Source organism: Chiloscyllium plagiosum, unplaced genomic scaffold, assembly GCF_037043375.1.
Source record: "Chiloscyllium plagiosum isolate Xiang-an unplaced genomic scaffold, Cpla_swu_hap1 HiC_scaffold_7, whole genome shotgun sequence".
In the NCBI taxonomy this organism is placed as follows: Eukaryota; Metazoa; Chordata; class Chondrichthyes; order Orectolobiformes; family Hemiscylliidae; genus Chiloscyllium; species Chiloscyllium plagiosum.
The window spans coordinates 46,919,197-46,933,362 of NW_028270145.1; the positions used below are offsets into that span (position 1 = coordinate 46,919,197).

The following is a 14,166-nucleotide window of genomic DNA, read 5'->3' on the forward strand; positions in this document are numbered from 1 at the left end:
GTATGATGCACTTCTGAACAAAGTGTTAGATCTTTTCCTCTTTACCATTTAATATTTTCACCTGGAATTGTCTTTTATGTTGTTGCTGTCTAAGTTTCTTTTCCCAACCTAATCTTTTAAATCTTTGCCAATGTCATGCCTTGAGGCCTTAATCTGGAAGTTACTCATATTGAATATACTCCATTCTTTTTATGTGCACGCCTATTCAACATGGTTGCTTCAATTTTTCGATGGCCTAGTGGTATTATTACTGGACTATTAATCCAGAGACCCCCCATAAGGTCCTGGTTAAAATTCTACCATGGCAGATGATGGAATTTGAGTTCAGTTTAAAAAATCTGGATTTAAAATCTGAGGATGACCACAATACCACTGTTAATTGTTGGAAAAACCCATCAGATTGACATGATTTGGAGATGCCGGTGTTGGACTGGGGTGTACAGAGTTACAAATCTCACGACACCAGGTTATAGTCCAACAGGTTTAATTGGAAGCACTAGCTTTCGGAGCACCGCTCCTTCATCAGATGGTTGTGGAGTACACAATTGTAAGACAGAGAATTTATAGCAAAAGTTTACAGTGTGATGAAATTATACATTGAAAAATACCTTGATTGTTTGTTAAGTCTCTCATCCGTTAGAATGACCATGATAGTTTCACTTCTTTCATATGTAAATCACAAAACTTTTTTAAAAAGTTACATTCTCAAGTTAAAGGTAACAATTAGTGTCTGTGCCAATAAGATGTTGAGATATTAAAGGTGTTAGCCCTCTGTGTCCCAGTCTGTGCCATAATGTTTAAACTGATTCTAATCTAAAAAGTGAGTTAACAGACACATTGATTCATGCAGTTTTTGAGCAAAGTACAATGTAACTCTGCAAGTACAAATTCACCCCAAAAATGTATATGTGTATGTGTGCATGTTGACTAATGTCCTTTCAGGAAGGCAATCTGCCACCCTTACCCAGTCTGGCCTATATGTGGCATCAAACATACTTGATGTCATCCTTACCATTTTGCCAGCTGCAGATGCATCTGTCCGTGACCGTATTGGTCAGAGTGACCATAATGCAGTCATTGTGGGTGAGTCCTGCCTTCACATTGAGAATAACTTCCATTGTGTTATCCAGCACTTTCACCGTGCTGAATGGGAATGTTATCATTGACCAGAAACTCAACTGGACTTTGAACAGCTATACAAACTCAAGATTAGGCATCTACGAGGTGCTATGCACCATCAACAACGGCAGAATCTGTAACTCATTGCCTGGCATATCCCCCACTCAACCATTACCATCAACCCAGGGGATCAATCCTGGTTCAATGGAGAGTGCAGGAGGGCATGCCAGGATCAAACCCAGGCATACCTGAAGATGAGGTGTTAATCTGGTGAAGCCACCATAAAGGGCTACTTGCATGCTAAACAGCATAAGCAGCAAGTGATCGACACAGCTAAGCGATCAAACAACCAATAAATCAGATCCAAGCTTTGTAGTCCTGCTACAACCAGTTGTGAATGGTGGTGGAAAATTGGAGAAATAGTGGAGGAGGAGGCTGTCCAAATATCATCATCCTCAAGATGGAAGAGCCCAGCACATCAGTGCAAAAGATAAAGCTGAAAGCTTTCACAGCAATCCTCAGCCACAAGTGCTGAATAGATGGTCCACCTTGGCCTCCTCCAGTAGTCCTCAGTATTACAGATACCAGTCTTTAGCCAATTCAAGTCACTCCATGTGATAACAAGAAATGGTTGGAGACAATCAATACTCCAAAGACTAGGCGCCATGACAACATTCCAATGATACCACAAAAGACCTGTGCTTCAAAAGTTACAGTTCCCCGAGCTAAGCTGTTCCAATACAGTTACAACACTGGCATCCATTGTCGGGCATCCACCTGACAATGTGGAAAATTGCTCAGATATGTCCTGTACATAAAAAGCAGGACAAATCTAATCCGGCCAACTACCGCCCCATCAGTCTACTCTCAATCATGAATAAAGTGATGGAAGATGTGATCAACAGTGCTATCAAGCAGCACCTGCTTGGCAATAACCTGCTCAGTGACGCCCAGTTTAGGTTCCGCCAGCGTCACTCAGCTCCTGACCTCATTACAGCTTTGGTTCAAACATGGATAAAAGAGCTGAATTCCAGAGGTGAGGTGCGAGTGATAGCCCTTGACTGCTACTTTCAACAGAGTGTGGCATCAAGGAGCCCTGGCAAAACTGGAATCGGCAGGAATCCGGGAGACAAACTCCGGTGGTTCGAGTCATACTTGACATGTTGGAAGATGGTGGTGGTTGTTGGAGGTCCTTCATCTCAGCTCTAGGACATTTCTGCAGGAGTTCCTCAGGGCAATGCCCTGGACCCAGCCATCTTCAGCTGCCTCATCAATGACCTTCCCTCCATTGTCAGGTCAGAAATGGAAATGCAATGTACTGCACCATTTGCAACTCCTCAGATACTGAAGCAGTCCGTGTCCAAATGCAACAAGACTGGGACAATATTTAAGCTTGGCTTTACCAGTGACAACTGACATAGCCTGGCATTTGCGTGGTGCAATGACCATCACCAATAAGAGCCAATATAACCACCACCTCTTGACTTTCAGTGGTATCACCACCACTGAATCCCCCACGCCAACATTCTGGATGTTATCATTGACCAGAAGCTCAACTGGACCTACATATAAATGTAGTGGCTACAAGAGCAGGTCAGAGGCTAGGAATAATTTGATGAGTAATGCATCTTCTGACTCCCCAGAGCCTGTCCACCATCTACAAGGGTCAAGAGTGTGGTGCTGCAAAAGCACAGCAGGCCAGGCAGCATCCCAGGAGCAGCAAAATCAATGTTTTGGGCAAAAACCCTTCACCAGGAATGATTCATTCCTGATGAAGGGCTTTTGTCCAAACCGTGGGTTTTTCTTGCTCTTCGGATGCTGTCTGACCAGCTGTGCTTTTCCAGCACCACACTCTTGACTCTAATCTCCAGCTTTCCTGACTTGTGCTTTGCAGGTGGTGAGTGTCAGATAATATTCCCCACTTGCCTGCATGAGTGCTGCCCCCAAAACACTCAAGAAGCTTGTTAGCATTCAGGACATAGCAGCTGGCTTGATTGGCACTACATCCCAAGCATCTAGTCCTTCTGTCGTTCGTGCTCAGTAGCAGCAGTATGTACTATCTACAGGGTCCAGTGCAGAAATTCACCAAAGATCCTCAGACAGCATCTTCCAACCCAAGACCACTTCCACCTGGAAAGATAAGAGCTGTAGGTATATGGGAACACCACCACCTTCAAGTTCCCCTCTAAGCTCTTCAGCATCCAGATTTGGAAATATTATTGCTCCTTCACTGTCACTGGTCAGAATCCTGGAATTCTCTCATTCATGGCATTGTGGGTCACCCCACAGCAGGTGGACTGCAGCGGCTCAAGAAGGCAGCTCACTACCACCACCTCAAGTGCAACTGGGGAGGGGCAATAAATACTAGCCTGGCCAGCAATTCCCACATCCTGTGAATGAACAAAAAAAAGCTTTAAGGTGCTTTGTTTTAATGTTGCCATACTTACTGCTCTTTTTGTTGTTACAGTTTGGCATATCAGCGAATGAGTTGGGAAGCTCTAAAGAAGTCAATTAATGGTCTCATCAATAAAGTCAATGTCTCAAACATAGCTAATATTATACATGAACTTTTGCAAGAAAATATTGTTCGGGGAAGGTATGTATGCATTTATGTTGTTGTCATATATTTTGATCAATCACTGATGTCTTATGAATTAGTATAGGTGTGAAGGTTTGAGTTTTAAAGTGTAACATTCTTTGGAGATGGTGCAAATTTGCCTAAAAATTCAAATAAGGGGTATTCCTTTTTGAAGCCAATCAAATGCTTTCACTGAACTTGTATAAATAAGCAGCAGTGGAATTTCTGTCTTTGTTTTTGTACTTATTCTGATGGATCAAAATCTCTGAAATATTAATGACAAAAGCAGAAGACCACAAAAGCTGCAAGTCTTAATACTCGGTCAAGCATATTTTTTTGGTGAAGGGAAGATTTAGTGTTAGAACATAGAAGAAGAATACAGCGCAGTACAGGCCCTTTGGCCCTCGATGTTGTGCCGATCCAAGCCCACCTAACCTATACTAACCCACTATCCTCCATATACCTATCCAATGCCCGCTTAAATGCCCATAAAGAGGTTCTGTGTCATCTGAAGATCTGCTGACCTAACCTGACTTTTGAGCATTTTTTGTGTACATTAATATGATTAAATACACAAAATAGATGAATATATAAAATATAAAGGAATCCATAAAATAATTAAATGTGGGTTCACAGATGTGGAAGAACATGAAGGCAGGGATACTGAATTAAGTTGTATGACAGTTTGGTAACAATTCTAAATCTAACTGGTTTGGAAAAGATGAGTCTTCGTGTTCGAGATATTTCCCCTATTTGTGTTCAAACACACTCCCTTCAAGTAATTATGTATTCACTTTTGATGCATGTATATCTGTTCTTTCCGTACAGGGGATTGGTTTCTAGATTTGTTATACAGGCACAGGCAGCTTCTCCTATATTTACACATGTTTATGCTGCTCTTGTGGCAATTATAAATTCAAAGTTCCCTCAAATTGGGGAGCTAATTCTCAAGAGATTGATCCTTAATTTTCGCAAAGGTTATCGCAGAAATGACAAGGTGAGCAAATGTTGCTACTGGTTTCAAGGCTTTAAAATAAAGCTACTGTAACTAAAACCTCATTAACAAATTTGCTTGTTTTCCGATAGTTTACCAAAATGACACTTGTTTCTTTTTTCCAGCAACTGTGCCTTTCAGCCTGCAAGTTTGTAGGTCATCTCGTTAATCAGAATGTTGTAAGTACAGCTTTGAATTCCTGCTTTTGTCAGTGCTCATATAAAGATCATTGTCTGTTTAGTTCCATTTGTGTTCACATGGTTACCTGCGCACTGTGCCTTGATTATCTGCACTTGCAAATATTTAGAAGAGCTTTGGTGGTTTAGATATGCACCCATTATTTTCTTTGATTTTTAAGTTATTGAAAAGTAGTTATTTCCTGTATGTCAGTATTTGGTAGAATTCTTATTTGTGCGTCCATTCAATTGGTACTTTTTCTCTTGGAGATCAGCAAAAATAATAGTTTCATCTAAATGGAATGATTTTGCTTTTAAACTGTACACTTGCTGAAAATTTGCTTTTTTTTTCAACTGGCAAATGATAAGACAGAGTCCACTATTTCAGATTACTAATAAATATATTTTTTTCAGTTCAGATTCAAATTTCAAATACCATTTCCAATCCCAAGCAGAACCACCATTTTTTTTTATCTCTTTTTCAATTGTTTCTGTTTTCATCATGTTCATACTATCTATGTGTTTCTTAAAGCCTCACCCATACATTCTTCCCCTCAATGTTTTTCAGTATTCTCTCATTGTCCTTTCATCCTTCACCCTACCTAAACATCAGTGTAATTGGAATGTCATTACCTATATTCCATCTCATTTGCTCATTTGATCATGAAGTTGATATTTTCAATTCTGCTCTCATTCTTTGGAAGAAAATTTCCAGCCCACATTTCACCTTGTCTCAAATTGTCACTGAACCCTGGCCGAGCAGCTTAATTTACACACACACATTCTGTAGCCTTGTACTGATCAGAACTCGTCAATCTACTCCTTGATCAAGCATATGACAGGTGATTGTTGTTGACACTGCTTCATGTTTAACTTCCCTATTGAGCAGTATGTGGAAATTTGATAATATTGCAGTGCAAGTGTAGATTGCAAAGATATGATCCCTTTTTGTTATATATCATGTTTGACATTTGTTGAAAATCTGCAATAATTAGTGACTTGTTTTCAAGCTTTTGGCTCAAAATACCAAAAATGAATATTTTAGAAATTTGTTTCTGCATTACCAGTGTGATCACTGCCTTTGTCTTTTGCTGTGAGCACATACACAATCTGTTCCAATTGCCTCATCCCTCTATGTGCAACATGAAAAAGAGTTTTCCAGTTACTTTCATTTCCAAAGAAGAGCCATACTGAACTCAAATGTTAACTTTGTTTTTCTCTCCACAGCTGTTGCAAGATCTGCTGAGTTTCTCCAACATTTCCTGTTATTAGTTCAGGTGTCCAGCATCCTCAGTATTTGCTTTCACATCGCATTTAGGCTGAAGATTTAATTTGTACAGGTGTTACACAGGCAAACCTGCAGAATTTAAGCACTGACAGATGCTTCCTATCTGGTATGAAGTTAATGGCATGGGCAGACCCATGCATCATGTGCATGCAGGTAAAGAAGTTGAAAGAGACAAGATCATGACCTCAGCAGGCTGGTGAATACAAAAAGTAGTTGTGCAGTAACTGCATTTTCCTTTCAACTTGCATAGCAACGAACATTAGAAAGAAAGCTGGCCACGTTGAGGAACTAGTTAAGGGGATCTTAACAAGTTGCAGCTTTTGTTCTGGTTGTGCTTATGTAAAGTTGGAAGAAGCATGGTGAGTGAGTTGTGATTTACGACAGGAGTTGAAAGTTCACGGTGAATGCAGAAGAGGATTGCATTGCTTTACATAGGAGAATTTATTTGAGGTACTGCTTGCTCTGCAACATGAGAACAGGCAAACGAGGTTGAGGTGGTAGTGTCCAGAGAAGAGTTGGAGGTGTCTACATTCAATGCTTTAGCTTAAGAAGCTTTGCATGTGCACAACATTTACAATCTATAATCTTGGAATTGTAGCTCCAGGTTTACTTCCATTAAGAAGGTAGTGATGTACTTGTCACCACCTTTACAAAGACCAGTAACCTTAAGAAAGAGTGAGAAAGGCTATACCAGTAACACTGAAGAACTCTGCATATTTTTTCCACCACAAATGGTTGCTTCCAGCTTAAGGACCTGCAATGTGCCACATTTCCTAGTGAACAGAGATATTTGTGAGGTTATAGAAGAACCAAAGGAATACTTCACTTTTGCCTTGATTGAGAAATGAAAGGATGCATCTGCTTGTCAGGATTGCAGCCATTGACTGTATGCAGATGTCTCTGTGTTTCCCATGTCAGTGAGTAATCCAAAGACTAGAAATAGTGTGAAACTCATCAAAACATTTATCTTGAACGTCCACCATGCTGACGACACCAGTGAGGCATTTTTTCTCCCAAGATGTGCAATTTCCACCTTCTGTTGGCTTTGATACGGCAAGAGAGCAATGTGTTCTGGCTTATGACTCCTTTCCAACATTCCATTACACAAGTTGAAGGCAACTTCAACGAGAAATTTTAAACTAAGCGCAACACTTAAAAGCATTCAATTGATGTCGCAAAGCAGGAATTGCATAGTTTTTATTGTCTGGACATTTGGATATTTGCAATCTCTACCTGAGAGGGCTGCCTTGTTTCTAGTGCTGTGCTGTGTGTCACCTTTCAGTTGACTTACCACAACAGAGATTTTGCGAACATACCACACCTTCTCAAAAGTGAAAGTCAAAATTTTATTTGAGGACCCAAGACAAGGAAAAAATGGGAATTTTGGTTGTTCTTCCTCCACTATCTATCACGCTGGTGAATCGCCTTGGTTCACTGGCTTGTAGAAGTTGTCCCTAACTTAGTGTTCCTATACAGTGCTACCTAACAGTTGAAGCATGGCTCAGAAAAAATTGCTGAATTTTTTTCTCCTCTGTTTGGGATGTATGAGCGTCAGTAGCAAAGTCCAACTCTTCTCTGGACACTACCACCTCAACCTCGTTTGCCTGTTCTCATGTTGCAGAGCAAGCAGTACCTCAAATAAATTCTCCTATGTAAAGCAATGCAATCCTCTTCTGCATTCACCGTGAACTCTCAACTCCTGTCGTAAATCACAACTCACTCACCATGCTTCTTCCAACTTTACATAAGCACAACCAGAACAAAAGCTGCAACTTGTTATCCTTTATTAATTCTCTTCAAAGAAGTGAATTAGAGCTGTTTTCTTGCAATCCCTGTGGTACAGGTACACGTGCTGCGCTGGTGGGAAGGAAGAATTATGGACCCACTGCAATATTGCCCTAAGGGTTCAGGGTATACTAATAGTACTGAATATGGCATACTGATAGTCGAATAGATATAAGATTGGCTGGATGGTAGAAAACATGATGCATCAAATGGGTCTTTTCGAGATTGACACGATGGGTCCTGCAGGGATCTGTGCTGGGCTCACAAACTTTTGCAATTAAGGACTTCGATGAGTTGGTTGAAGGCATGGTGGTGAAATGTATAAATGACAAAGATGGGGTAGAATGTATGTGATGAAAATGACATAAGAATGCAGACTGATATGGATAGTTGAAGTGAGCGAGCAAAAATCCGGCAGATGAATTATGCTGTCGGAAAACAAGTTTGTTCGCTTTGGCATAAAGAATGAAAAAGCAGAGAATTTTTTAACTGGAAAAAGACTGCACTGTTCCAACGTGTAGAGCAATCAAGATTTTCTTGTGCATATGTCACAAAAGGTCAGTCTGCAGTTAGAGCATATAATCAAGAGGGTTAATAAAATACAAGCCTTTCTTACAAGAAAAACTGAGCATAAAAGTGAGAATGTTATACAGCAGTTATTTTGCGCAGTGGTAGACTAGCAGTGGCAGAATCATGAATGCTGTTGACCTGAGAGCATACAGCATGTTTGTGCTCAAAGGTCCACAATCACTCCCATGGGATGGCACTTCAGCAGTTCTGGAACACACATTGTTATGAGAACCTGTATTTCCCATCATGTGTGAAGATCCATATGTACAATAGTAGTTACTTGAGCCTGCATGCCCCCTGCCAGAAATGTGATGGTCTCAGTTTCCACTCTTGCACTGAGATTCTGAAGAGATCCTCTTTTGCATTGCAATGAAAACTGAAACAGCAGACTGTCCATCGTTGTTCAGTCCTGCAGTATTACCGTGAACATTCTCACCGTTTCCATCGAGCAAGAAAAGTGCTGTATGTTCTGTGTTACAGCCTCTGCCATGGAGGCTATTTAGCAGACCTGCTGATGTAGCAAAAGTGTGTGCATTTTGTAGGAAATACTCCAACACAGTCTTTGTCTGAGTTATCTGCAGCAGGAATGAGAGGCCATTCTTCCTTCAGTGATCCTCACAAATGCTGACACACTCCTGTGTCTTACAGAAACCAACTCAAGTCCAGCGACTCAGTAGCTGCAGTTTTCAGCTCAGACTAGGTATGAATGTAGGCTCAGTGCTAGAGCTAACAGTAAGGATCTGACTTAATATCATGTATGATGGCCCTGACACTTCTCTTGTTCAAATTTATACCCGGATAAAGGGAAGGCTGCTTGGTGTATGTGGTTTCTGTGCAGTGCAATTCGTTTCCCAACAGGGTACAAATGATGCCTGCACTGAAATGAGGACTGGCTGTACGTGACCTCCTAATGACAGTGAATCAATTGGGTAACTCTGATGGGCAGATTAATTTTGCGTTGTCCACTTTACCTTCAATTAAGCATCAACACGACTCTTTATTTAGTGAACTCTGAAAGATTATAGCTAGGAAATCCATAATGTGCTCCCCTATGTCCTTTAACATACTCTGGAAACTGTCAGTTCCTCTGGTTTCGTCACTGTTTAATTTAATTTCCTCATTATTGATATTTTACTTGTATTAATTTTATTCAGTCTCTGTCATCAATTCGTTGCTAATTTCCTTAGAACTTATGGCAGTCCATCCTTCTTTTCTACTGTCAGTTCCAAGGCAAATTAATTATTCAGTGCATCGTCCATTTGCTATTCCCCATTTTTCTTTGTCTCAAGCACAAAAAATTTCCTTGAGACAATTTTGCATGACCTCGTGTTCCACTTATTTTCTTTGAGTAGTGGTGTAGGATATTAAACTTGTGATATTGGAACAGGCAAACAGGATTTCATTCCAATATTTCATTTGAAGAGCAGCAGACTGAACTCTCATTACTGCAAATTCTACATTCTGTTTTGACCTCGGGGAACAGTGATGTAAGTTGACAAACTAGGTAATGATGCAACATGAAGGATGTGGAATTTCAAGGGGGAGGGAGGGGCAAGTAAGATTCCTTTTATTCAAGACTCTCATGAGAGAAACCAATTGTCACTTTAAAAAATAAAGGCTAAATTTGAAAATAACAGACCATGAAAATATTTCCTTTCTCCTGAATTAGGCCCATGAAGTGCTGTCGTTAGAAATGCTTACATTACTGCTTGAGCGGCCCACCGATGACAGCGTTGAAGTGTCAATAGCTTTTCTGAAGGAGTGTGGAATGAAGTTAACAGAGGTTTCTCCGCGAGGCATTAATGGTAATTATGTAGCTGAACTCGTGCAGCAATTTAGCATAATTAACTCAAATTTTACTTGTTGCTCAACTTGTGATCCTTTTTGCAGCTATATTTGAACGTCTTCGCAATATCCTTCATGAATCTCAGATTGATAAACGTGTCCAGTATATGATTGAAGTCATGTTTGCAATTCGGAAGGATGGATTTAAGGATCACCCCATTATCTCTGAAGGTCTTGATCTAGTTGAGGAAGAGGATCAGTTTACCCATATGCTTCCTTTAGAAGATGAATACAATCCTGAAGATACGCTAAGTATGTATTTGAACAAAAAGTATTACAGAATTTGTCAACTGCTGAAAATCAACTATATTGCATACATGGAAGATTGTCCTTGGTGCTTGATTTTCTTCTGTTCAGTTTTCTGCAATGGAAATAAAGTATGTAGAATAATTTCTTGGAAATATTGGATTATGATGTAAATGATTTCATGTGAATTTACTAAAAAAACTACCGGAAGTACACATAGGTCAGATCTAATGATGGAAGTCATGATGAACATTCAGATGTTTGTCACTATTGTGTGTTAGAACCAAGACAATGTTTTAGCCATATTTGTGTCCATATTTAACCAGCAACTTTGAATTTACAGTTGGCACAGTTAAACTGCCTGAACCTCCCTGGATGCCTCTGATGTCCTGATTGTAGACTTGCGCTAGATGTCCTAAACTCTGCCAAACATTTGCTGTAGAAGATTCGATCTGTTAATCATCTGGACTTGGCCAACAGCTTTCTTCTCATCAAATTCAGCTGTGTCCATTTAGAATCTACTTAGGAATCAAATCAAAGAAATAGTGCACTCGGTAGCTAAATGCACTTTACTGTTCATTAAATTTAAAACATTTTTTGCTTCTTGTCAAGGTTCCTCCATGTTTGCATAAGTTAATGATTATAAAAGTCCATAAAAACAGTGAAAATGTTTTGCCAGGTTAAAATAGTTTTAAAAAAAAATTTGATCCTCACCATAACACTGCAAACCTCCTGAATCTTAAGGGGACATTTCTTGAGATACGGACATCAAAAGGACCATGGCTATGACATTTGCGTACTTTACCATAATCCCTCATGTCTGCGTTTGTTTGTTAATGGATATATTCTTTAACTAGAATAGGCAACCCCTCATGTTCAAGTTCAAAGAAAAGGCCACAGTTTCAATAGTGGTTGACAGCAAATGTCACTGTTGAAAGTGACCAGAAGATCTCAGCAGTTACTTAACAAACTTGTCATTTCTGTTGTTAGATAATTAAATCTTTAATTAATTAAGCATCATAACAGTTACTTCACTTGTGGGTGCTTGAAAAACTAAATTTCACTTTGAAAATTGTTTCAAATATAGATGTCTTCAAGATGGATTCAGATTTCCTTGATAATGAACAAAAGTACAAAGAATTAAAAAGAGGTGAGTTTTTTAATTCATGATTTAATGAAAGATTAAAACCTAACTATAAGGTAAAAGCTACTGCTTATTGACTTTGAATAGGGGCACATGTTAAGAGCAAGGTTGCACAAGTGTATTAATTTTTATCCAGCCATTTCTCCAGCTGTTGCCATACGTAGATCATTTTGACATTTGGTTTCAAGATTTACTCTGCTTTGATATGCCATATGCTTGCTTCTTTCCTTGAATATTGATCACCAGTTCTTTGAATATTATATCTGTAAATATTAAGCATAGTCAGTACGGAATAATGATTTATTGCTTTTGAACACTAGAAAAAAATGTGATGTGCATTGTACACTATTGTTAAAAACTGTGCGGTCATCATATATGTCTTCCACGTAGAAATCCTTGATGAAGGTAGCAGTGACTCTGCCTCTGGAGGTGAAGACGATGGTGATGGTGATGATGATGCTGATGATAGCGATAACGACAATGATGAGGATGGAGATGAGGAAGAAGGTGAGTGCTTTATCCTTCTTAATTTTAATATTGCCGGTTTTAGCTCGAGTATCCTAAAACTATAAATTTATAAGTCTCTACGATTTGTTGTGCTTGGAAACAGCCTGCCTTACATGCATGTAGTTTTGGCATTTAATATCACAGGAATCTCTTCTATGAATTATCAACTATTTATTGTTGAGATTTTATGGAACCCCCCAAGTAGTTTTTTTTAAAATCAGAAGATGGTGTTCTTGTCATTCAAATCTGTTCCTGAAACATTTAGTTCTGGCAAAGCTGTATTTATTTCCCATCTCTCGTTGCTTTGTGAGTGGTATTGGGTCTTGCCCTTGAACTGTTACAGCATTAGGAGTGATGTTCCCAAATTGGTGTTAGGTTGGGAATTCAAGATTTGATCCCAGAAAAGAGAAAAAGGAACACAGATTTCCATTTGTGTCATGCCTATAGGACATCCCAGAGGTCTTTGTAACAAATTAAGTATTTGAGAGTGTGGCCACCGTTGCAGTTGGGGGAGCAATATCTTATGATTAGAGCACTATTAATTGGAACTTGAGTTTCCATGAGCATAGTTGCCTTTATCTCTGACATTAAAAGCATTAAGAATTAAGGTTTGCTTACATATAACTGTGGTGTTCACTTTCTGGCATGCTTACCTTCTTTGGTCAGGCATTGAGTGTAAAAATTGACATGTTGAGGCTGTATAAGACCTAGGCCACATTTGGAGTACTGTGTGCCGTTCTGGTTACCATACCCTAGAGGAAGGATATGGTGGCTTTGTAGAGAGTGCAGGAAAAGTTTACAAGGATGTTGCCTGAATGGGAGTGTCCTCTCTATCAGGAAAGGTTGGACAAACTTGGACTGTTTCCAGTAGAGGGTCAGAGGTTGAGAAGCGACCTGATGGATAGCGTGTATTATTGGAGTCATTTCCCAAGGTTGAAAACATGACATATGAGGGACAGAGGTTGAAGGTGAGAGGGGGAGGGTTTTAAAAGCACGTTTTAAAGGCATGGAGGATGGTTGGTGTTTGGAGTGCATTGTCAGGGGGGAGAGTGGAAGTAGATACGATATCAGTATTTACCAGACATTTAGGTAGACACATAAACAAGCAGGGAATAGAGGGATATGAGCCATTTGCAGGCAGAAGGGATTGGTTTAGAATTACATCATGGTCGGCACAGACATGGTGGACCCAAGGGCCTTTTTCTGTGCTGCACGGTTTTATGTTTGATATTGTCCTCAATGCTATGCTGCCCTTCAATGACAACGTCTGTCAGTATGGAGTCAATCACCTAACATATGCTGACAATTCTCAAGTTGATTTCTCAACCATTGCTGTTGATCCCATTTTGTAAAGCTGCTGTCTGAAAATGAGTCTCAGAGTCATACAGCGTAGAAACAGATCCATAGGTCCAACTAGTCCACGCCAACCATGTTACCAAACTAAACTCGTCTCATTTGTCTGCATTTGGCCCATATTCCTCAACTTTTTCTATTCATGTATTTAATCAAATACCTTTTAAATGTTGTATTTGTACCTGCATCCAACACTTCCTATGACAGTTCGCACACAAACCCCACTCTGCAACAAAAAGGTTACTCCTCATGTCCTTTTCAAATCTTTGTCCTCTCATTTTAAAATGTGCCCCGAGGTTTGAACCTCTCCCCACCCTAGGGAAGTGACCCTTGCTATTCACCCTATCTCTGCCCCTTATATTAAAAACCTCAATAAGGTCACTCCTCAACCTCGTATGCTGCAGTTAAGAGAATCCCAACCTATCTAGCCTGTTTTTATAATTCAGACCTCCATTCCCAGTAAAATTGGTAAACCTTCTCCAAACCTTTTCCAGTTTAGTAATATCCTTCCTACAACAAGGTAACCGGAACTGCACACAGTAATCCAGTAGAGGCACTACC

General features: G+C 39.8%; 1 protein-coding gene across 1 annotated transcript in view; it reads left to right on the forward strand.

Moving 5' to 3' along the window:
* Positions 1 to 14,166, forward strand: part of cwc22 (CWC22 spliceosome associated protein) — a 112,811-nt gene that overhangs the window by 44,791 nt on the left and 53,854 nt on the right. The window contains exons 7-13 of the mRNA XM_043693495.2: positions 3,587 to 3,715; positions 4,526 to 4,694; positions 4,817 to 4,870; positions 10,180 to 10,315; positions 10,401 to 10,607; positions 11,689 to 11,751; positions 12,136 to 12,252. Of these exons, the coding sequence (XP_043549430.1) occupies positions 3,587 to 3,715; positions 4,526 to 4,694; positions 4,817 to 4,870; positions 10,180 to 10,315; positions 10,401 to 10,607; positions 11,689 to 11,751; positions 12,136 to 12,252 (875 nt within the window). The remainder of the gene's footprint in view (positions 1 to 3,586; positions 3,716 to 4,525; positions 4,695 to 4,816; positions 4,871 to 10,179; positions 10,316 to 10,400; positions 10,608 to 11,688; positions 11,752 to 12,135; positions 12,253 to 14,166) is intronic.